Source organism: Fringilla coelebs, assembly GCF_963513975.1.
Source record: "Fringilla coelebs genome assembly, chromosome: 20".
Lineage (NCBI taxonomy): Eukaryota > Metazoa > Chordata > Aves > Passeriformes > Fringillidae > Fringilla > Fringilla coelebs.
Window position 1 is genome coordinate 7,674,618 of NC_140046.1, and position 24,926 is coordinate 7,699,543.

Consider the following 24,926-nt stretch of genomic DNA (forward strand, 5'->3'; position numbering starts at 1 on the left):
TTGTTTTTCAGTTAGTCTAAAGTGTGAAATACCCAGTTCTTAAAAAAGCCCAACCACAGACCTGTGTCTTCATGCATGAGTCATGAACCATAAGCAGTCCTTCTTCAAATTATCTGCTTCACTCTTAAACTCTTAGAGTTTGCTAGTAATTTTCACTTTAAATTTTATTAACAGGGTGCAAAAAAGAAATTGTCTTCTGAAGTTGGTGATCCATAAAGTCGCTCAAAAGACATGTGACTGAATACTTCTAAAAATGTGAGTGGACAGAAGAAAGAAGGCAGATAAAGGTGTCTACATGTGCCAAAAGAACAAGAATGCCTTCCTGTGCCCTTTCTCCTCCCCTCTTGGACCTGTTGTTTGGGGGAGAAAGGGGAAGACACAGGGACACAGGCTTGTTTTAAAGGCTGATTGTGTTCTTTCTTTCTTTTTCTTTTTCTTTCTTTCTTTCTCTTTCTTTCTTTCTTTCTTTCTTTCTTTCTTTCTTTCTTTCTTTCTTTCTTTCTTTCTTTCTTTCTTTCTTTCTTTCTTTCTTTCTCTCTCTCTCTCTCTCTCTCTCTCTCTCTCTTTCCCTTTCTTCTGTAGAAAGACTATTTTTAGCTCTGACAACTCACTCACAACAAAGAATACTGTTATTTTTGCATTTGTAGTTTTTGTGTGATCACTGTGGAGTTGTTTTATTTCTTGGGTGCACAGTGGATTACTTTGTTTTGTTTACATTTACTTTGCCTTGTCTTCAAGGCCATGGTCTTCACTTTTGCAAAACAGAGCACTGCAGCTTTTTTCTTTGTAAGTTCTTCTGACTGCAAGGAACATTTCAGTTCTTAGTGGCTGTGCTTCAGTCCGGAAATGACCGTAGTGATTGAAGTTCCTCATAGCCCTAACACATCAATTTTGTGTGAGGAAATGCTCCATCATCCCTGCTGAGTGTCTGCACTGGAAACATGCAACCCCCCTGTGAACCTGAAGACACAAGCCTGCTGCTCCAGCCACTGTTTGAGGGACAGAGTTATGGAGCTGCTGCAGCAGATGGGACAGAGTGTCCATCAGGGGCTGTGCCAAGGAACAACCCAGCAAAGAGGGATTGCCTGGTAGTTGCTGTGCTGTGCTTTGGGAATTTCATAAATTTCATTGATTGGTTCATTGTGCCAGGTGAGAACCCATTTTCCTCTTCTAAACAAAAGGAAATTTAAGTTCTTAGCAGCTCTACAAATGTTTCTAAACTCTACAAATGTTTCTAAAGTAAGGATATGCTTTATGTCTTTTTACTTTCTCTCATTTATCTGCTTTAACCTGTTGATCATAGTCTTAATGAAACTTCCAATTATAAATCTGGAAATACCAAGGAGGGATTTATTAGGTATTAATAGTTAATAGAATGCTTATAAAAATAAAAGAGTACTTTAAAATCTCGGTATCTTATAAACAGACTTTAGCATACAGGGCAACTGGTCCATTTTTGTGGCTGGATTCTACAGCAGTGTGACTAAGGAGCTTCTCTTTACTGTGCACAGCAGTTTACAAGGCCTTCTTTGCATCTACTAGATTCTATATGGTATTCTTATATCTGAAGAATACTGGTGCTATTCCCTCCATTACAAGTTCAAAAACTATGTGATCTTTGTGATAATTTTGGCTTAACTTCCTTCTGAGCTGCTGGCAGTCGTGTGATTTCTGCAATTAAGAGTGGAACATGATTGTGGAAAAAGAATTAAGCCTTCCCCCACCCAAGTTATGACTTGTTGTCTAATAAATAATATCCTTCCTCCAAAATATTATTTTTAAACTATTTTTTTCCAAAGCTGAAAACAACCAAGAGTTGCTATAGAGGGAAAATATGGGGGTTTTCTCCCATATAAATTGTTGTTTGTGTAAATTCTTCTATTTACTAAGCATCTCCCATGCTTCCAGGGATCTGATTTAGAAAATAGGGAAAGCAGTTGTTGTGAGATTGCTGTATTTTACTTCTGAGTAGCCTGGGAAAAAGAAATATTTTAAACCTTGTAAAACCCAAAGGATGGATTACTGAATTTGGAATTAATACCTGGTTACAGTAAACAAGTAATTTTGCTACTTCAATCATTCAGAAATTTGGGACATTCAGTCAGTATCTTCAGAAATGGAGAGTGTAGTGGGCTTAAGAGTTTGAACTTGGCTTTTTGAGTACTTTTTAACAACTCAAGAGGGAAGGAAGCAAAGTAGGAGTGCAGTAGGAGTGCATGCTGAATGACACTACAAGGCTGTGAGTGAAAACTTCTGTTGCATTCTGTTGTCAAGTGACTTTCCTTGGAGAAGGGCAGGGAACAGAAGAGGATGAAAATACCTTCAAGGAAGAGCTTGGATGCTAGAAGGGTATCCCCTTGGAGGGTTAAGACCAAGAAGCCATTTGGCTCATTCCAGGTTTTGAACTATTAGGAACCAGTAAAGAGCTTGAACAAGTTAAGAGCTTGAAATTCTCCCAACGTGCTCTTGTGAGTGAGGTACCTTCAGGGACATGCAAGAATTCAAGAGCAGAGGTGGGGATAGTGCCCATGCCTTTGAAACACTTCCTTTAATTACACTACATGACCAAACTACATTTGACTTGGTTCTGTGACTCCTGGGCCATGGGGAAATCTGTAAGCTGCAGTTTCTACACAGCAATGTACTGACTGTTCACCTGCTAGAATTCAGTGCCACTGCAGAATTCCTGCAAGAGCACATTTGAGTTTGGCTGTCCAAGTGTGTGGCCATGTTGTTAGATTCAGCTAACAGGAAGGGGAGGAAGGGGAGGTGTGAGTATCTGCTCAGAAGTAAACTGGCAGCAGTTACAAAGTTGTGGTTTCCGGATAGTTCTGCTCTCAGGCTTTGACAGTGTTTGCATCACAGAAAACAAGCTCTTCCCCTTAGTTGTCTGCAGAGTTCAGTTTGTTGAAACTAGTGACCATGCAGACCTTTCCCCTCTTTTCTGTCCACCAAACTGCTCAAATCAATGCTTTGTAATTTGCCAGGATCTGGCAGGGTCAGTTATTTTAATTATGTGGAGGGGATGACATTTTAATGGTGCTCAGGGTAAATGTTTGTTTGAGGTGAAGTTGTGGTTCTGTTCAAGGCTTGTTAGCTGTGATTTGTTCTAAATACTCCACCAAACCTGAATTCCTCTTATACAGTATTTCTGTGCATTGGTCACTGGCTGCCAGAAAGGAAGGATATAATTGATTGTCCTGTTTTAATGATGCAAAATGTTTGAATTAAATCTCTTGTTTAAACTTTTGAAACCATTAGGAAACCCCTAAATGTAAAATATGTTCAAGAGTCACTGAGAAACAGCTGTAAACCTCTGGAGCTGCTGTTAGGCTGGACCTTGATCTACAGTGACTTGAAGTCACATCAGTAAATAGTGAGTGGAGATGTTGCAGCCATGGGGACTGTGGGAGAACATGGATTTAGCTTTAAGTTAGCTGGTCCCACACTGCTTTCAAGTGGCTGGAGCAGTTGTAGTTCATGGCACAACTTGTGAAGCACAGTGTGGGAGAAGGGATGCCTCCTGCTGACCTCACCCACTCCCTTCTGCTGCAGATGAGCTTCTGTGAGCAAACTACACAGAACTTGTTCTTTTAAATAGTGGTGGTTTCATCCTCTTAACAATGCTATGACTTCAACTATTTTGACAAAATTGAAGTGGAATGAGAAGTAAATGTCTTTTTTAATTGATATCTTTCAAGACTGGAGTACAGGTATGCTTTTTCAAAGTAAAATCTTCTATTTTCAATTGGTTTTCAGCAGTATAAATTGGAAATACAAGATAGGTGAGATGGAAGATCTGCAGCTCTGGCATGGTAGAGAGAAGAAAATTACCTTTTTGTCTGAACACCCACTGTTTTGTTCCACATTGTGTCCGTTAAACTTTGAACTCTAAATTTTTCATGTTCTTAGGTGCTAATGGTGCAAAAGAAGCAGAACAGGAGTGGTTGAAACAGCGAGTAAACTAATTCTCATAAGACTCTTATAGTGGGAGATCATTAATTTTATCTATAGCAATAAGAATTTTTAATTCTCTGTGCATCTTGTGCTTATAGTAGAGTAATGGCTTACATCTAAACTAAAAACTAAACGTGCTACAGTTCTTGCAAGCGCTGTTTTTGGGTTGGCAGTTACCAGGATTAGCAGGGTGCTTTGCTGTCATTCAGTGTGTGCCTCTGTTGCAGGGATCCTGTTGGATATACAGCAATACTTTGGGCTCAGTGATGGGAAGACAGGTCTACTGCAGACAGGTAATAAAATCTCCTCAGTTCAGAGAGGTGACTTTGCCTTCCCCCTCTGTGGCCTGCTCCTAAAACACAGTCCAATTCCTTAGCTCTTCTACTTCCTCCTTGTATGTGGTATTGCTCACTTCCACTTGTGGGCAGGCTGACTAAAACTGAAAGTCAGACTAGAGTCAGGTCCTTCAAAAATCCCACAGCATGTGAATCACAAAAGATGAAGGATTTCTCAAGAAATGCAAAAATTGAGTAATTCATATACATTCACATTGTTTAATTCATTTCACATCAATTCAATTCACATACATTTTATTGTTGCATAGGTATTTTGAGTCTGCATTTGTCTTTTTCCAAATATCAATTCTCCTCCTAGTCCTAGAAACTCAGCCTGCCTTTAAGGCGTGCCCTAAAAATAACCTGAGTTTAACTGAGGGCTGAGCAGTACATATAACTAAAATATTTAGATAAATCTTGTCTTTGTTCATTGTTGGATTTTCAGTCTTCACCTTGTGTTACATGCTGGCTGCCCCCATCTTTGGATACCTCGGAGATCGCTACAACAGGAAGATCATCCTTGGAGCTGGTATTTTCTTCTGGTCTGGTGTGACCTTGGGGAGCTCGTTCATCACTCAGTCAGTATGTTGCTTTTTTAGAGGGTGCTATGAAAATAACCTGCACACATCTTGCAGGACTTGATAGAGTCATTCTCTAGTCATGTTTAGAAAAGCATCAGTGACCATTCATTTCCCGAGCCTTAAGCCTGGACTAAATATACTCCAGGACTCCGGAGTCCAGCCTAGGAAATAGGGAACCCACACATTATTGTTGTGATTGATGGGGTTTTATTTTTGTCCTGAATGTTTTTTGTTTATGACCTTACAGTGTGGCAGCTTGTTGGTTACATGTGTTCTATCCACCCTGTCCTGAAATTCCCTCGGGCATCACTCTGAGAAGTCGCTGCTGTGCAGAAAGAGAAAGCCAGGCAGTGAGATGTGAGGGGAGCAGGTGTGAGTGGAGGGAATACAGACACAGGCAAAAGGCAGTTGAATTCTGATTTCCTCTGGTCGATTTCATCCACTAAAATGCCCCTCTTTAACAGTAAGCTTTCTTTCTTGCATGGACTTTTTTGCACTATAATATGTCTTTTCCCTGCAGCATTACAGGATATTTGTTCTTTCACGAGGACTGGTTGGTATTGGCTCTGCCAGTTACTCCACTATAGCACCTACCATCATTGCAGACCTGTTTGAGGAAGGAAAAAGGACCACAGTGTTATCTATCTTCTACATCTTCATTCCAGTGGGAAGGTTGGTTTCTTGCAGTGGCCTTTTGAAATTCTGTCTGACCACACCTGCAATTCAATATACCCAGAGCCCTAATCAGATTTATTTTGATGTATTTCTTCATTGGCTCTTACAAAGGGATTTGTCACTTCCTTGGCAAGTTTGAATAGAGCTGATTAGGTGTATTTCTCTACTTACCTTGAGAAAAATTTGCTTTTTCCCCCTAACATTTTTCGGGAGAGTCTGGACTCTGGAAACTCTGGCTTTGAATTAAATATTGAATCAATTCTAAAAGAAATATGTGCACAAGAATATGTAATTTATTTCTGTGTTTTGGAAGACAAAAGCTTTTACATATTAGTTTATTTGACAGGTTTTTCAAGAACCCTCCATTAAACATCTCCCAAGGAAGAACTGGTACTTCCCTCTCCTCTTTTAGTTAAATTGACATTGTGTCCGAAGAAAAGATGGAGAAGAACTTTTCAAATGGTTTAGAGGCATACTCTGTATCAGAGCAGGCAGCCAAGGCTGGGCCCAGAAGGCAGATTAAAACTAAAGAAATTCCTGCAGGGCATAATTCCTTTGGCTAGCACGGGAGGGAGTAGGTAATAAAATGTTTTATGGGCTCTTTGATCCAGGTTTGCAGTGTCATTGTACAGAACATGTATTCCAAGGGGAATCTGGGACATTACTGTCATCAGCTCAAGTCTGCTCTGAGGAGGTTAGACTCTCTGTTTAATACTGGCTGGCAAGCAGACTAGCACAGACCATGAGGGTTATTTCTGTTTATCCCTTTGGAAAACTATGACAGAACATTCTCCTTAGCTGGCAAGACATGTCATTTCAGCCATCCAAAATTCACTGGTGCTTGCTGACCATTCCTTTCTGTTGTTTGCAGTGGCTGTGGTTATATGCTGGCAGCTGGCATGGCAAAAAGTACAGGTGACTGGCACTGGGCATTCAGGGTGAGTCACTTTCACTCACTGGAACATCAAAATCACCACTGGGGTTTGGATTCTTTATGTTCACTGTTTTAAAGGTGAGCAGTGGGAGGATTTCCTACCCTCTGACAGGTCAGGAATGTGGTGTTTAGAAGTTTTTCTGCAGTGCAAGTGGCAGATTTCTGCCTAGCTCTGCTAGGTGTAGGTGAAATTGTACAGCAGCCAGGGCAGGTGAGGATGTTCCTCTTTCCTGAGGGCACGTTTGGAATGGTTTTTACTGCACCAAGATCTCCTCAAACAGAGGAATTTAAAGGTAAAATTATCACTGTACTGGTAGCAGTTTTCTGGAATGCTGTTGGGAACAACTTCTTTGTATACAAAATCAGCTAGCACATGCAGGTGAGTGGGGCAGAGAATTTAGTGGAGTAACACTGATGCTATTCAGGTAACATTGGTGACTGCATCAGTGATTCTTGTGTTTGTGGCTAGAATACAGTACAGCTTTCTTTTCATATGTTTGTTTGTTTTTTTTAATCAGGGGGAGGAGTGATCTTGTACCTGTATGATAAAGAGGGAGGCTCTATTATCTTTTCTTCAAAGTCACCAAAGTCACTCTTTTTCTTTACAAATATGACCTAAACCAGCACACATCTATTTCTGAGTATATCTGCAATTTTCTAATAGTGGTTCTAATGCAATTGGAATTGCTGTGGAGTTCTCACTATAAGAAAACAGGTACCTTTGATCTAACCAACCTTGTGTCTACAGGTAACTCCTTGCATGGGAGGACTGGCACTGCTTCTCCTGATTCTACTGGTGCCTCACAGGATCCAGAGAAAGACAGCAGCACACAGAGCACTGAGCATCTCTGGCATGATAGGAAGAGCAGATGAGAAGCCAGATTTATACAGAACTACCAGGACTAGTTGGTGTCAAGATGTGGGATCACTTGTCAAGAAGTAAGTGGTATAAGAAATATTTCCATTCAGTCCCACTTTGCTCCTTTGAGCCGAATGTTGTATGCAAGAGGATGGAAACACCATTAGTAAAAATCTCTCTTCCACTTTTTTACAGGAATGCTGCAAAAGAGATAAAAAATTTATTTGTATCTTCTATCCTCCCATTTTTGAGGAGGGGGAAAGGGGAGAAGTTATGATGGCAGTTTGCTCCTATTTGAATCCAAAGCTCTACTTTCTACTAAATTTTCCCTTCCCTATAGAAGCTAGATTGGTAAAAGTGCATAATTTTCTGGTCTAAATTTATTTATAATTCTTAGTACCTGAGGAAGGTTGGATTAGCATGTTTCAGGCATTTTGTGAGATTTGGAAACCTGCTGTGCATGAGCTCAGAGTTTGTGAGACCCCAATATACTGTATAAAGCAATTGTCCGTGTGTTTTGATGGGCTGGCAGATAACCTCTTCCTTTTAACCACACAAAAATTAAAGATGCAGCTGACCTGCAGGGCGGAGTAAAATGCGGTCTGGACAGGTTGCTCGCTCCTGTGACCCCGCAGCCGGGCGGTGCCAGGCGGTGCCAGGCGGTGCCGGGCAGGACGAGGCGCTGCAGCGGCTTTGGGAACAGCAGGTGCCGCTGTGCAGCTGCGCCAGAGCCGGCTCCGCCAGCCGCTGCGAGCCGGCTGCTTTCCAGTCCAAGGCTTTTCCTTTAAAGAATTGCTTTCCTGGGACATCGTTTGTCTTTGGAGAGTTCTTCCAGGCCATCCAGCGTTTTCTAACTGCCCGCTAAATCTGCATCCTCTTTACATCCTGATCAGCGGGTATGCTAGAGATCGGTTTTGTAGGATCACAATTTGTAGGCACTACACCTTGAAGTGATAAAAAAATAAATTCCTGAATCAAAGCTGAATCTTTCTGACATTTCAACAATTAGACTATCTCCAAAATTGCTTTCTTACAGAGATGTTCCAGTGTAAAAAAAAATATTTTAAGTTTATTTTCCTTTAGCAATTGATTTCCATTTTCTTTTCCTTGGGCAGTTGATTTCCAATGCATAAAGACAGACTGCTGAAGCACTATGTGATTCCACTTTTAATCAAGTCTAAGAGCACTTTATCTTTAGGAAATGGAGAATTAGGTTCATTTCTTAACAAATCCTCTAGTTTGGTGGTTACCTGATCATTTGCAGCAGTGTTTAGATTTCATACATCCCTATTGACCTCAAAGAGGGGTTTCTCCTGAACTATTAATGACAAAGAGTCCAGCAAAAATTTAATTTTCTCCTAGAATAGGGAGGGAAGGAGACAAGGTTTGGACAGTTTTCAAAAATGCTTCTCCTTTTGTCTGAAACTTGCTGTGGGGATTGAGTCTATTTTTACTCACTCAGGTAGAGTTAAGGAGTGCTCCAGCCCAGCCCAGACCCAGATGTTGCTCTCATTTATACTGGTTACAGAAACAGCTTAAAACCTGAGGCATTTAGACTTGAACATGGAACCCTTTCCTTTAAGTGCTAAGCCATTAAATTCTTGCTCACTCTCTATTGTTATACTTCTGCTATCAAAAAAAATCACAGCAATTGTTTTGGCAGAAGTTGGCATGAAATCTGCAAGAGACCAGGATTTAACATTAAATCAGTAGGTCATACCCTTTGCTCTAATTAGTACTTTATTGTTGAATTTCATAATGAAGCCTGATGAAAGTTCAGATATTCAAGGGAGGGGATTTTGATTGCAAGATGTCTGAACATATTGTTTTGTTATTGCTTGAAATCCTGGGTGTTGTGGGTAGGTTTTCCCTTTTTCCCCACACGCCATTCTTTCTAATATCTCTCAATTGTTTTGGGGTTTTTTGTTTTTTGGTTTTTTACTTTCAGCTGTAGTTTTGTCTGTTCCTCACTGGGTCTGACTGCCATGGCCTTTGTCACTGGAGCCCTGGGAATGTGGATGCCACTGTTTCTGTACAGAGCTCAGGTTGTCCAGGGCCTTGTCCCACCATGCCTCCAAGACTCGTGCAATTCATCTAACAGGTGAGCTGTGCCTTGGGATCACACCTGGAACACAGCTGCTTTCCAGAGGGGAAGGGAGGATGTGCCCAGGCACTTCTTGTGAAGGCAGTGGGGTGTGAATGTTAAATTGCCTCCAGGTATCTGAGACACTCCCCTTTGGTTGTTTGTTTATAATCACTCAATTAACTGGAAAGATGCTGCCAGCTCTATTTAGAGTGGGAAGAAGCAGTAATAGCAACAGTTGTGGGGGAAAAGGAGCAGCTTTAGCAAGGAGTGTTTAGTTGACAAATGAGTGTGCACCCCAAGTTACTTAAATACCCATTAAAGTATATTTAAATCCTGTGTTGTAGTAACTTGCCTGTTATCTTTTTCTTATTCTGTTTTTATAATCCATGCCATATTGGTGAGTTCATTGTGGCTCCCAGCTTGAAGGAAGCTTGATGATTTTGGTGTAGTATCATATCATCACATCAAAACAGGATCTTGTGAATAGCTGCCAGCAGAGCTCTGCTTACAGAGCATGGCCAGACCAATGAAAATTCATTAATAATATCAAATATTGTATAAGAAGGGGAATTTACACTAGTAGAACAGTTTGAAGTAGTCATAACACACCTTTTTGTAGATCCCTTCTCCCCACCAAGGAAGAAAAGTTATTCTTCACAGTGTGTTGTCCAGAATACAGATATGTATTCAGTGTTCCTCTTGAGTCTCCACAGCTTCCCTCAGTAACATGAGCACTGGGACTGACTCCTGGCAGTGGTCTCCATACAAGTATCCCTTTCTCCCAGAGGTATCCCAAGTCTTGTTTCAGTCTCTGCTTTTGTAATGGATTTCAGAGAACTAAGTGCTTATTGCACAGCCTTTCCAGGTAAAGACAATTAAAGGGAAAAGCAGTAATCCCACCTTGAATGTATCCTCTGCTAATGGGACTTTTCTGTTTTTCTGCAATAGAATAACTGAGTCAACTCAGAAGTGATTTCTGAGTTGTAGCAAAACCAGATGGACTGAAGAGTCATCCCAAAATCCTTCAATGGGAAATGAATTATCCTTCCAGGGATACCACCAGTGGCACATTACTTATCAATGAACAGTACTGGGAAGGGAGTGAAACCCAGGAGTCTGGCTCAGGGCAGGCAGATGAGGGGAGCTGAACAGTTGAGGATGTTTGGCTGTATCTGTTCACAGATGCAGTTCAAGTATTTCCTTTGTTAATTTGAAGGTGTTGGCCTCTAGTTTGTTTTCTTATTCACTTCTGAATTATTATTCCACAGGAGTGTTGTTAGAACAGACATGGTCTTCAGGGAAGTGAAACAGAGCATTTGATAGTTTAACCTCATGTACTGCTTCTTATAGGATGCTTTAACTATAACCTTGGCATAAGCTCATGCCAGAAGCAGCATAAGGCTGTTATTCCAAGGGGATGTAAAGAAACAGAATATAAACTACTATGTCAGACCTGATGGTGCTGGAGGAACTGAGCTGCACATTACCAGACCTGCCCAGGGATAATTTAAAAATGTTTTTCCCTCTGGCTGTTCAGCAGTTTCAGACTTTAAGGATCAGGACTGTGTCACTTAGACTCCTTGGAAACACAGACTCAAATGGCACCACAACTGATTCAAGTCTCAATCCTTTCAAGGTAGATAAATAGGCAGTGTGAAGTTTTTGTTCGGGTCTTTGTGCAAACACTTTCAAACAGATCAGAGAGATAAGTGAGCATTCTCAGACCCTAAAGGATCCCATAGGAGCCTTTCCTCAGTACTAGGCTTCTGTGCTTTCCTACTCCCTGTCAACTGAACTGTACTCGGATTTAGTTTTGGCCATTCTCTTTTATTCCAGCTGCAGGTTTATTTCAACTACAGTTTACAATACATGAACATTCTGAACACAATTCCATGAATGCTTCAATCAACTAATGTCACCTTGGAACTTGTCTCTCTTGAACAAATGTCTGACATTATTCTGCCAATTGACAATCTATAATGTCTCTATCAAGATATAGTCAGTGTCAGATCAGAATCCTGAAAAACTTGCAGGGGGAGTACAAATTTTCTTAAAGTTTGTTATTTTGCATAGCAATAACTTTTTTTCTTTTCTTGTAGCATTATTGAGTTCTTCCTAATCAGCCAGAAAGAAATTAAGAAGTGAATGTTCTGTAGTTTAAAGGAACAGATCATGTCCCAGCTGGTTACTTTGCCTTGCAGTTAGAAAAAGTTCAGGAAAACGTACAGAACTTGCTATATAGCACTCTAAAATATTCAGAAGTGCTTGTGCTCAGAATACATTGATCCTGTCCCTGCTTGTCTTCAGAGAATTATGGTGCAGGGGCACCAGTGATCTTTTGCAAGAGATTTGCTTTGTCACTGCAGGCATCTCACTGGGACAGAGACAAAAGCACACATGTAAGTCCCTTTGGAAGCTGAATCTTCTAAACTATTCAGGCATGTTCTTTTAAAACATGAACTTGTGGTTCCTGAAGAACACATTTGCATTTGCTGAAAGCTGAATGGTATTGGAAATGAAACTCTGTGTTCTGAAAATGCTATGTGGACCTGGCAGTAGTTACCTATTCAGTATTCTTTGAACTCTTCTGGGAAGTGGTAGGTGTTTCCCATAGTCAGAGAAGCGACTCATCTCAGCTGTGCTAACCAGAGGGTTGTAATTTAGATGTGTATCATTCCACGTGCTAGGATCTCTTCCAAGGCAGCAGATTGTGATACAGGGTTACTCCATCTGTGTTTCAGGGATGACTGGGTAGATTGATTCACAGGGTAACCACAGTGACTCTGTCTCCTCTAAATCACAGCATGTCCAAGGCAGATTGTACTGAGCAGAGCCCTCCCTGAGCCTGGGTGCATAACACCTGCTCTGTAAATGGAAAAATATCTTCTCCAGGAGATACAGCCACCATTGCAAAGCCATAGCTTCAGCTGGGGCTTGGGATTACATCCATTTAGAAGGAGTGGGAGGGTCACATCAAGTGGAATAAAATTCAACTTCCCTATTAAAGATTCCTCTGAAACTACAGGTACAAGCTAACACCATTTATTTTTCCACAGTACAGTTTTACTATGCTCAGCTGAATCCTTTGCTTTGTCACCAGCCTAATATTTGGAGGCATCACCATTGGGACGGGAATCTTGGGTATTATTGCTGGGGCAGAAGCTGCAAGACGTTTAAGGAAGATAAACAACAAAGCTGATCCTCTGATCTGTGCCACAAGCATGTTCATTTCTGCCTTGTGCCTCTACATAGCTCTGATGGTGGCCCAGACAAACATCATTTCCACTTTTGTAAGTGACAATTAGCAAAATGTCTTTTGGCATCCTAGGGAGAATGGGAAGGGGGAGAAGGAGGCGAGGTGTGACTTTGCAGAATTCTCTGCCATCTTCTAGACCATTAAGAGGTTTCAGTGACTTGTGACAAAGTATCCAGGTAAGATGTGGGCTTTGATGCTCCTATAGCTGAGGTCTGTCCTGTGAGAGCCACTCTGGGCAGTCCTTGGTACAGTATAAAGGGCAGACAGAGCAAAAACACTGGGCCTGGGGTCCTGCAGAGTGCCCACACTGATGAAGAGAATTGTAACTATGCATTTAGCTGAGTTGAAACATGTCCCTTATGCAAAAATGTAGTTAAAGCAAGTCTCAATCTTATGTTAATTTTTAATGCTTTGTGCCTAATTTAGTATTCTTATTTATTTTTGCTCTCTGAATACTTAAAGGTTGGTGTAGTTGGGACTGTACAATACACACTGTTCTTGCTAAGAATAATTTAGTCCTCACCTTCAAAGCCTCAGATCACTAGCTGATCTTCAAAGTCAAGCTTTTGGCAATACAAACTGAAGTATAAATCACTTAAATTCCATTTTCAGTTAAAGGGAAAACAGAAACTTACTAGGAATGACAAAAAAATCCCTGTAAGAGGGAACTGAATGTAAAGCCTATTTCAAGTGTAATCTGGTAACAGCTGGGGAAAGACTCCTGTGCATTTTTCTGTGACTCCACTGCCAAAATTACCATGATTAACATGTAAAGTAAAGTAAATTACAGTAATCAACAGTTCTCTGCAAAAGGGCACTTTTGTATGTGTTTTGCTTCTAAGAAAAATGCTTGTTCAAAAAGGTTTTCCTTTTGACTCCTGAGGAATGTGTATTCCTGTGGAAAAACACCTTTACACCAAGAGAAAACATTGGATTGGCCTGTTTGAGTGTGTGCACACAAAGCAAAATGTGAAATGTGAAGCTTATTTTGGATCTGAGTGCCCAGAAGAATTCCCCATTGTCTTTTCTTCTTGTCAGAATCCCACAAGCTCCACTCCTAGTGGGTTTGTCAGGGGATTTTTTTGCCATTAAAGATAGAGAACAACAGTTTAATTTGCCAGTCTGTGTTAGATGAGTGAATCAATATATTTGGTTGGAACTACCAAAACATACCTTTTATTAGAATCACAGAATCACACAATCATAGAATCAGGGTTTGGGGTTGGAAGGGACCTTAAAGCTCATCCAGTTCCACTCCCCTGCCATGGCTGGGACACATTCCACTATTCCAGGTTGTTCTAAGCCCTCTCTAACCTTGCCTTGAACACTTGCAGGGATGGGGCAGCCACAGCTTCTCTGGGCACTCTGTGCCAGGGCCTCACCACCCTCAGTGGGAAGAATTTCTTCCTTATATCTAATAATATAATATATTAATCATAATATCTGTATCAAAAACATTGTGAAGAAAAAGATGTCTGGATAATGGTCTCTACTAAGTATATCAGTGCTTCAAGGAACTTTTTTCCCCAAACTGCCTTAGAGAAGAAAACAAATGAACAGAACAGACAAGAATCACAGGATGTATGGATATCCTAGGTCTATTATTTATATTTATTACCTACAGGATATCTATAGATATCCTAAGTATACTAGGTCTAGTTCTCCTTAGGAGAATGTAAGCAACCCCTACACAACCATCTGAGTTTGTCACTGTGCCTTTCCTAGGCTGTGTTTTCATGAACCAGGGACAACATCTCGACAAAGACCTTACCAAACACAGTGCTGGCTCCAGTTGTAACAATGTGCCATCAGTCTGATTAGTAGATAAGAATATTGTGTCAGGTGCCATGTGACTTTGTGGCCTGTGTTTCTGAAGAAACTCTTCTTTCTAGCACTGCTCCACCTCAGTGGTGTAACTTTAATCCTTTTCCTCCTTCAAGTCTCACTTAATCTGGGCAGGCTGTTCCAATCTGTGTTCAGGGCTGGCTGAAAGGGTTAATATTTTCTGAGACCTCAGCTATAAGAACTGTTCAGTGCCCTGCCCCTTTTCCTCATGGCTGGGTCTCCATCTGTGAGGGATTAGGGATTTCCCACAGGACACCAAGGTTTTGAGACTGCCTGTTCCTTGGAGTCCATTCCATTTTGGAAGTTCTCTCTCTGAAGGAGCCCTTAAGAGTACTTGTACTGGCCCAGAGGTGTTCACTTGGCTTCATTGGCATCCCTGTGCACTTTGTAAACCTGTGCTGAATGTTTCTCTTCCATGAACTTGGGTTCTCTTCTCTTCTACTGAACTCTTCTTGAGTTCAGTAGCTCATAGCAGTTAATTTGGGAGGGTGGTATGTTTCCTATTTTGGCTCTTCTGCTGAGGATTTGTGACTCAAACATCTTCTTTGGCTCTTTTCACCACCTTTAAGATGAATTAGTGTTTGTAAGCATAGACAGAGGTGTTTAATTTAGAAGTAATGGGTATGTAGGACAACTCTTACATAGATAAGCACAGTCAGTGAGCCTGCCTCATCTTCACAATATAGAGGGGCAATGCAGAGCATAGCATGGCATAGCATAGCATAGTCACTGCTGTTTTTCTGTTTTGCAGATTTTTATTGCATTTGGAGAACTCTTTTTGTCTGTAAACTGGGCTGTTGTGACAGACATACTGCTGGTAAGTGCTCCTGAAGCTATTTCCTTATTTCAAGGCTTTGACAATGTAATATTGTTCCTAAGCATGTATCTTGGTGGCTTTCTGGGGAGAGATGAAAAAACTCCTACAGAGAATCCCCTTGTTGGTATTCTGCTTGGAATCACTGCCACAATGTACTGCTGGGCAAGGATGCCAGTGGCAGTGAGGGTGTGGTGGTGCAGTAGTCCAAGTTATTATAATCCCAGGAAGATGTCCTGATTTGAATGGAACTCATGCACGTGGTACTCTCTAGTGCTGTCTGTACCCATGGTATTTTGGGCTTCTGTGTTGTCAGATACCTGCTAGACAATGGTCTGCACCAGAAACAAGGTCATTTTGTGCCTATAATCAGGTTTTCTATTTGTTTTCCAAAGGTTTGAAATCCAAATGAGGCAAAGTTGATAGTCCATGAACTATTAGCAAGTTCCCTTAGTTCAGAATACAGTGCAGATGAATTCCAACTCTTGCAAGTCCAATTCATAAGTGTGCTCCACTGCCAGAGCATCAGGTCAGCAGTGATGCTTAAGGGGCATTTGGGAATTCCAGGACTGACACCACAAGCCAAGGAATAGCAGTGCATGATTTCATTTGGATTCTGTCATCAGTAATTTCTTTAGAAAAGAGTGATGTGAAAAGCACACATCTTGTAGCAGAGTTTGTCTAGACTGTAATGAGCAGCTTCTTTTTATCATTTCAAAGGTTTTTAGAGTCAGTAATTTTACTTGAGTTTTTACTCTGAATAAAAATTTGGCAACCTTTCATTTAGGTTGTAGCTCCACAGTCACTAATAGATGTCTGTGTAAACCCTGGGGCAGATTCTATGATTGCTGAACTACACAGATCATTATAGTCTTATCAAGTAGTTTGTATGATGTTTTTTTAAATAATACATAATATGAACAAGTTGAATATGGTTTATCAGTGCAATAAGCAAAGAAATGCTCATATCTGATAGACTGCAGGAAGCTTATTTAAATACCAAAGTTATTTATATGATTGACAATTCTTTTGTTGCTGCCTGTGGGCATAAGACAAAATATTTAAATTGACACTACCTTTTTCTCTGAGGAGTACATCACCCAAGGAACTCTACTTTGGGATCTTTGTGCTGAGAAATCATGGATGTGATTGATGGTAACCCTAATATTTCAAGCAGGAAGCTCCCTGTGAGACAGGGACTGTTGAGACAAGTGTGGTACAGGCACAATGCTGCTGCAGGTGGCACTGAAGGTGGGGAAATTGTGTAAAGCCATCAGGACAAGTGAGAGGAGGCACATAGTTAAGGGGCAGCAGAACAGAGATCTTTGATTGTTTCTTCCCAAGCAAAAGTCATGTGAGTGTTTCCCATTTTATGTAATGGTGTTTCATTCTAAGGGAGCCGAAATCTCTTTGCAGGTTGTTGCTGCAAACTTCATGGTCATAATAAATCTTTCATTTAAGAACCACAGTGAGTGCATTCATGTGTAGCACAACATGCAGTGGTGCACAATAGCAGTTCACAAGGACAGGAAAAAAATCCTTGCAGCCTGGGGCTCCAGTGGAGCACAGGTCACTGGCCCTTGCTATCACAGGAACTGGAAATTGCTGGCACTGTGGTCTGAGTTGCTCAGCTATACAAATTGCTTGATATCTCTGGCTAACTAAACCCAAGTAGTGGACAAGCTGAGCAGAGATGAAAGTATCCCTATTACAGTGTAAAAGGATCAGAAAGTATATTGGCAAATGCTGAGCCCTCTCTAGTGACCAAAGGGACCAGCTGTGAAGCACTACAGAGCTCTCCTTCCACTGCCTGACCTTGCCTTGATGTGAGTCTGTTTATCTTTTTATTTCATAGCTGAAGAGCCTCTCTTCACATTCTGATTGAGATGAAGGAATTGCACTACTTCCATTTCATGGGTCTTCAACAAAGTCCTGCTGACACTGACTGTGCATTATGTTCTCTTTCACGGTGCTGCTCTCTACATGTCAGTTTTCTGCACTCTGGAATTTTAATGAAATAGTAAATAATGCAGTCAGCATTAGTCAATTGGCTGCTTGCTTAAAATCTCAGTCAGCAGCCAGGAGGATTTTGATTCTTATTTGACTCTCACACAATGGTCAGAAACAACTATTCTATGAGAAAAGAGCTGTAGCCTTGCAGCAGTGAACAGGTAGAGGAAAACTATCACTGGTCCAGACTGATGGTTTTACTTCTCTGCTATTTCAGTTTATTTTGAAATAAGTGGAGTTTTTTTTTCACCAGAAGCAAGTATAAAAACCATTGCCATTATTTTACATGAGTTGAGGCACCAATTTTTTTAAGTTTATCAATTTACTTTTCTTTGAATGCCTACATCTGTATTTTAATTCTGTCCTCTGTCACTGGTAAAGAGGAAGGTGACATCACTGAGTTAGGTAATGGTGATACATGGTGAGGAGAGTGAGGCAGATAGTTGCTATCAGCTCTTTATTTCAATTCCTTCCTGAATCCAAACAGCTTTTGTTCAGTTCCATCACTCCAATCTCAGCTTTCTGAGGGAATATAGATTGTAGCCTGCAGGAAATCTGTGGGGAGCATCATTGCCATATCCTGGATCCATGTAAATCTAGAAGAGAAGGAAGTTTTTGTCTCCCAGGTGACCAACATCCCTAACTTCCATTTCTTTTAGAATATTGTGGGGTTAGTTAGCAGCAATATTGTATCAATTGGGAACAATGTGTGGGGAGGTAAAAGTTTGGCATAGCAGAGCTCTGTGGTGCTGTGTTCCCCTGGGAACAAACATCAAGTTTATTACCACAAATGTGCTTTGGGTTGGATCTCTTGAATTCTAAATGCTACTAATTGTTTTATCAGAAAATGATGGAATTTTGCTGAATTTGTAGATGTCTGCTCATTCAGTGACAATCTTACTTGGGAGTTGTGTTTCATCCTGTTGAAACCCCATGAGTTCAGTGTATTACTGCTGTTATATTGACTAAAGGCTGCCAGAGATAACAGCAGTAATTTTCTTTCTGCCTTGTTTCCTATATGAACTGGTAGGATCTCTGATAATGTAGCTGGATTTGCTAATACATGTTCTTACTTTGCCATGAAAATGACTTTTCTTTCTTCCCATGGCACTACTAGCCACACAATGTAGCTAGGAATTGATTTCTCCTGCACCTGTGGAGCTGAAGACAAGGAAGATGCTGACTGAATGATAAGGACTTCCTCCCTTTGTGGCTGCTGCATCAAGAGGCATTGCATGAAGCCACCTTTGTGCCTCCTGTTCAGTGTAAACACAAAGGTGTCTGCAGAACCCTACAGTCCTCATGTGCAAGTGGAGAAGTGCTGTAGCTGCCTTGCTGGTTTATTGGGAGGCTGTTCTTGGAGTGTTCCTTATCAAACATGTTGCCATCTGTGAAGTTGTAGAACTCTTGTCTTTTAGGGTTTTGGCAGCTAATAGTGGAGGAGATGCTGGAACTGGAGGGGTTTGGGAAGGCTACCAAGGTGTCCCTGTCTTTGGAAGTGCCCTGGGAGACACAGAAGTGTTCCCCAGCCTGTGTGTTCCATCTGCTCTTTTAGCTGACAGCTCTGTGGCAGAGTCTGCAGGGAGATCTCTGAAACCTCCAGAGGCAGCACAAGGGATCTGCAAACTGTACCTGTTTGGGGCACCTGCTTCTGCCCAGGCACCTGGGCTGGATCTCCCCAGAGGAGGAGTGTGCAGGATGTCACCTCCACTCCTGCCGTGGTGTGGGGTCCTGGGCAGTCACTGTGGCCAGGCAGGACCCCATGGCTTCTTCAGAGTGCCTGTGGGACTCTATTTTATTTCTTCTTTTCCTAGTGAATCCCACAGTGCCTTGAGCTCTTAAGTATAATTTCTGTTGTGCAGAAGAACCTGAGTAATAGCACAGGCAGAGTTTGTATGAGCCCTGAAACTACAGGAAACACCCCATCCTTCTCTTGTATTTTTCTTGTTGCAGTTTTGTTCCATCTCTTGTAGTTGCAGATATGGGATATTAAATAAAGGTAGTAAGGAGATGGTGTAAGGCACTGGGAGAGCCAAAGTACATTTAGCTTTTCTCATGCTTGCAATGCCCATGATATATTAAGTGCATAACAATATTTGATTTGCATTTCTCAAACACAGCCTGTCATTATCCATAAAAGAAATTTGAGTCTAGGACAGATGACATGAAAACCTCAGAGAGCCAAGAGCTGGCAGTCTCCAGTCTAGTACAGTCTGTCACAGCCAGGTCTGCTTCCCAAGCTCAGAGTTTCCTATTTTTTGTCTCTGTACAAGAGAGCCTGTTCACAAAGTGTGCATGCTCATCATCCAGGTAAGTTCCGAGAGAGAAAAAAAAGTGGGTAGATTGCACACCTTCAGTCTAGGCCACAGTGTGCTTTGGCCTCAGTGAGGAGGAGCTGTTGGATTGCTCCTTCATCCCACGGGTGACAAGGATTTCAGAACAGCCAATCTCATATAACTCTGCTCCTACAGTGTCTGGGAACTGGAAGCAGTGTTGTGGCAACATGACATCATAGTGGTTTTCTGTAACTCTGGAGAGATCTCCAAAGCATCCCTGGTTTAATATTTACTATTATTGAAGCACTCTACGTAAATATTCCTAATGAGAAAGAAATCTTCTATCCATGCTTAGCAATATCTGCTTTGGAGGACTAGGGCTGGAGCAGGTTATGCATTAGCTGCACATGTGCAAAGGAAGGAAGGAGGTTGTCTGTTCTAATCCAGCTGCTCAGAGCTCTCTTGCTGGGTGCAGAAATGCTGGTTTAAGAGTGATTTGTGTATCCAGGGTTGAGGCCAAGTGGCTAAGAGGAGCACTGGCAGTGTTCTCTGGTTCTCTACTAAAACTGGTTGCAGTATGTAGTAAGCAGGACCAGAACTCTAAATTAAATGTGAGAGCAGAGTCTTTTTTAGTTTTCAACCAAATTTGTCATGCATGTTAATGTTTCCTTGATAGAGCCACAGTATAGATCATACACCTGGAGTCTGTCCCTTGGTAAAACACCAATCATTCTATTAATTAGTGTGTGAGACATACTTAGTGACATTTAGGTGAGTTTCAAGACCCCCCAGATTGTGGAATGGAGGACTGAGAAAACATTAAGCATTTTGTTTCTGATACAATCAAGTCTGGTTGGAAAACAGAAGTATGAAGGTTTGAAATTGCTTCTGAAGCATTCCGACTGTGAATGCTTTTTGCATAAATGTATTATTGAAAGGCTTCTTCAGGCAGAGTTGATCTTCAGTAGCACAGGCAAAGAGCTCTTATTACCCCCAAATTACTATATTTCATTTGACAAAATAGTTCTAATCTACATGATGCTTTGCCATGTTCAGGATGTGCACCACATCTTCTTCTCTAACTTGTTATTTAAACTGTGTGCACTGAAAAACAAATCAGTGTGAGGTGTTGTTACTACAGTATTTTGTGTCTCAGATGATTCCCAGTTACAGGCAATACCATCAAAACAGCACCAGCCACTTTCTGGTCTGGCAGGTTGGGTCCTCACCTTCAGTCTTCAAGGGGTCTGCAAGGCTTCAGCTGACGTTTTACAGCTCCTCCATGTTCCAGGTACCCCCCTTTCCCTCAGCAGTATAGACCAGGCCTGCAGACACAGGTCATAAGATATTTTTCTGAGAGGCTGGCAGTGCTGAATCCTTATTGGCAAATCATTGTGGCTGCAAGGGATACTGCCTGGAGAATCCTCTTGGTCAGATGGATCTGTACAAGCTGCTCTGAGCTGTGTATGGACACATGTGAGCCACAGTTTAGCTACTTTATTGTTATTTTCTCCTGTGTCTTCCTTCATTGAATGTTTTTTTCCTCAGCAAAACAGGCAGTGTACCTTTTTGCTCAGAATAACTTGTCTGTCTCCAAAGTTGTAAACAGTGTTTGAATATGAAAGTTTTCTTACGAAGTTGTAAACAATGTTTGACTATGAAGTACATCAGTGTTGCTCTTCTGATGTCTCTGGGATATTCTGGAAGCAGCTGGACACTCCTGAAGTCCCCTGTGTTGATGTTCCCCCTCTGTGGGCTGTGCTTTGTTTCAGTACGTGGTGGCACCCAGGCGACAATCCACAGCCATCGCCCTGCAGATTTTGGTGAGCCATCTGCTGGGAGATGCAGGCAGCCCATACCTCATTGGAGCTGTGAGTGAATTCTCTCCTTACTGAACTTTCCTTAGGGTGAAACTTCCAGAAACTGGTAGACAGACACTCACAGAATCATAGGCACTACCTGGTCCAAAACCAGAAATTACTCAGATTGCTGCCCCTGAGTCTGAGGCACAGAGACATTTTTGTAATGTTTTTACTTGCATGAAGCACTTGGTCCTGTGACACTGCTTGTAGGTGTTAATAGTTCTATGCAGTGTGTAGAAATTTACAGACTCATGTATTTTTAGAGGCATACATTTTTGCAGATTTTGGTGAGCCATTTGCTGGGAGATGCAGGCAGCCCATACCTCATTGGAGCTGTAAGTGAATTCTCTCCTTACTGAACTTTCCTTAGGGTGAAACTTCCAGAAACTGGTAGACAGGCACTTACAGAATCATAGGCACTACCTGGTCCAAAACCAGAAATTACTCAGATTGCTGCCCCTGAGTCTGAGGCACAGAAACATTTTACTAAATGTTTTTTCCTGCATGAAGCACTTGGTCCTGTGACACTGTTAGTTCTATGCAGTGTGTAGAAACTTACAGACTCATGTATTTTTAGAGCCATACATTTTTGCAGAGACAGTGTCATAGGATTTAAGCACTTTCTGCTAAGTTTGTGAGTTTCATGGAAATTAATTCAATGTGTTAAAACACAAGACTTAGTTCAAATCTTGAAGTTTGAAATCTTGCAATTGGTCAACGGTGTCTTGAAAATCAGAATAAAAGTGGTGCAATGGTTGTCTTTAGATACTATTTGACCTTTAAAGCTCTGGTCTCAAATCACCTTAACCCTGAATTCCCACATTCCTTGAGACCTGATTTCTCTGCCCTTCCTACATTTACTTGATCTTAGGTGCTTCTGTGCAAATCAGCCTCATACTGCTTTCTCTGTGCAGTTCATTAATTTTAGTTCCAGTGGACTCTGTCAGTCTCATTTCCTTCCTCCATTTATTTTAAGACACAGTAGCTAACAAAGCACCCATTTTGAGTTTTCTGCTTTACTTGACATGGGAGATTGAATCTTTGTTGGTGATTTAAAGTTTAGTTTTTATGAGCGTTTATTTAAAGAAGTTCACCCCCTGTTAACAGTGTTAGGGCTGCCCAAGTGAGCTATGCCTGCACAGCTGCTGCTGGCCCAGCTACACAGGAGGTCCCCCTTGTCCTCAGCTGGGTGAAACCCAGGGTCTCAAGTGTATCATCTGTCTGGCAGAGAAGAGAGCCTCTCTCCCTGAAGGATTGCCCCTGCTGACTTCCCTTTTTTGGCAAACGAAGAAACCACTTTGCTCCTTGGAAACTCCTGCTCTCACACATATCTGACTGTGCAGGTGTGAGAACACAACAACCAACATCTCTGTGGAAATGGCTGAGATGAGATGCAGAAATGGGAGGTACCCCAAAAGCTGGAATATGTCGTGTTCACTCTCCCTTTGACCAATCTATTGATTTAAGCTTTCTACCTGAAAGATTAAACTGTTTGTGCCTCTTGCCCTCTGTCCTTTGTCCTCTTTGGGCAGAACTGAGGCTTTGTGCTGCATCCTGCCTGTCACTGTGTGCAGGACCTGCAGGATCACCTTAAAGAGCAGCTCTTGAGAGAGTGAAGACAAAAAAAGCTTATCCAGATGAGATTAATCTCAGGTAACCTTGTAACTTCACTTAGAACAGAGGCAATAAACCCAGGAATAAAACTGCTGTGTGTCCAAGTGGGTTCCTGTGTACTGAGCACCCACATTGTCCTCTGGAATGATCTGTGAGCCCATACACCAGCAGTTCCCATGACTGCTGATGGTTAAACACCAAATCTTCTACTTGCATGTCCTGGTAGTGTTTCCCAACCTGCTTCAGCCAAACTTTTAGCTTAAAATCTGGCTGAAGAATCAGGGAATTTTCAAAGCCTGTTTTTCTTCCCTCTGCACCCCAGAGATTTTTTCACTAAGCATTTTAAAATTAAATGTATTAGGTTTGTATCATGGCCATTATGCTTGCTGTAATCCCTAGGGGCCCATTTAGAGTTGATCTTCCTCTTATCTTCCTAAACTGTCATAAATAATCATAGAAACCCAGCAAAGGTTGAAGAGTCTTGTATTTATGCATTTCGAGTCACACAGTGTGTTCTAAACTTCAAGAGCAAATGTGGGAATAAAAATGACTGCTTTCACCATTTATCTTTTTGTTTATGCTAAGAAGAGATTTCAAGTTCCTGGGTTAAGTGTTCAATCTTACTGAGTTGCTGGAAATCAGATTTTCCTTCTGTCTACAAAAATAAAATTCATGTGCATCATTTATAGCCTTTACAACCTCATTCTCCAGGTGCAAAAAGCACCTGCCTGGCATTTTCTTCCTCCCACTTACTCACAATGTCACTCCATAACTTCTCAAATGCCTCACAAGCAGACCCCACTCTTGCCTTAGGTCAATTTCCATTTTTTCCCTGTCTTATGAGTGTTGTTCTTATGCCTGTATTGCTGTTTACCCCCTGTTTCTATACACTGGATGCCAATAAGGGTGGCAGAAAGTCACTGAATAGGACCAAGAAATGCCAAAGGTCACTGCCCAATGCCCATCCTGTGCTGGCAATCTGGAGGTGGGCTAGGAAATGGTAAAACGTATTCCTGCCCTTGTGACTGGAGGCTCTGAAGGTGTAAAACAACATGAGATTTCTTGACCCTTTGGAAGCTGGAGAGCAGTGCAGTACAGGTGTGCTGGGTACTGGCTTTGACAAACTTTGGGAGCACAATCTCATCCCTGTCTGCCTCTTTTATCCTTTTCAAGGCCCACACTGTAAAGAGTCTGTTTACAGCAGGAGAGGATGGAGGTGTTATTCCAGATTAATGCAGCCTTGTTCCCTCCCCAGATCTCCAATGCTATCCAGGCCAGGAACGCGCCCTCGTTGCAGTGGAGTTTCAGGAGCATGCAGTACAGCTTTGTCACCTGTGCCTTTGTGGGGGTCTTTGGAGGAGGATTCTTCCTCCTGACATCTTTCTACGTCGAGGAAGATCGGAAAGAAGCACAGAGGCTCTGAGGTGTCTGTGTGTCTTTGAAACCTGGATGTGGTGACCTGTTTGACACCGGCCATGGGATTGTCTCTGTAACATTAAACCATGTTAAAGTCTGCCTTATGGTAATGCCACGTCAGTCTTTATAAAAAAGATAAGGACAAAATCTCAGTGAAGTCTCAGATTGAACAAACCTTCCACCCTGAGAAAAACAGACCACAGAGCTCACAAGCAAAATTGCTGTTAGTGCAAAATGCTTCAGTACATGGAAGTGACATCTTTAGTGCACACCTGCAGACTTCATGGAACATGAGGTTCTTTTTCTACTCTGATCTTTCTTGGCCCTGTAGAACCAGTCCTGTTTCTCTGTAGTATTTCTCCCTCTTCCCTAAGAGAAATCATGTTCAAAGTATAAAAGATTTAGA

At 41.6% G+C, this 24,926-nt stretch overlaps 1 protein-coding gene across 1 annotated transcript; it reads left to right on the forward strand.

Annotated features, from left to right (window-relative positions):
* Positions 1 to 941: 941 nt before the first annotated feature.
* Positions 942 to 24,527, forward strand: LOC311161556 (protein spinster homolog 3-like; the record flags this gene model as incomplete). The annotated part of the gene is made up of 11 exons (XM_084219196.1): positions 942 to 1,149; positions 4,185 to 4,250; positions 4,738 to 4,874; positions 5,394 to 5,545; positions 6,420 to 6,486; positions 7,231 to 7,421; positions 9,290 to 9,442; positions 12,528 to 12,717; positions 15,280 to 15,345; positions 21,401 to 21,499; positions 24,360 to 24,527. 11 exons carry the CDS (start codon positions 942 to 944, stop codon positions 24,525 to 24,527), a joined length of 1,497 nt encoding a protein of 498 aa, XP_084075322.1.
* Positions 24,528 to 24,926: the final 399 nt, after the last annotated feature.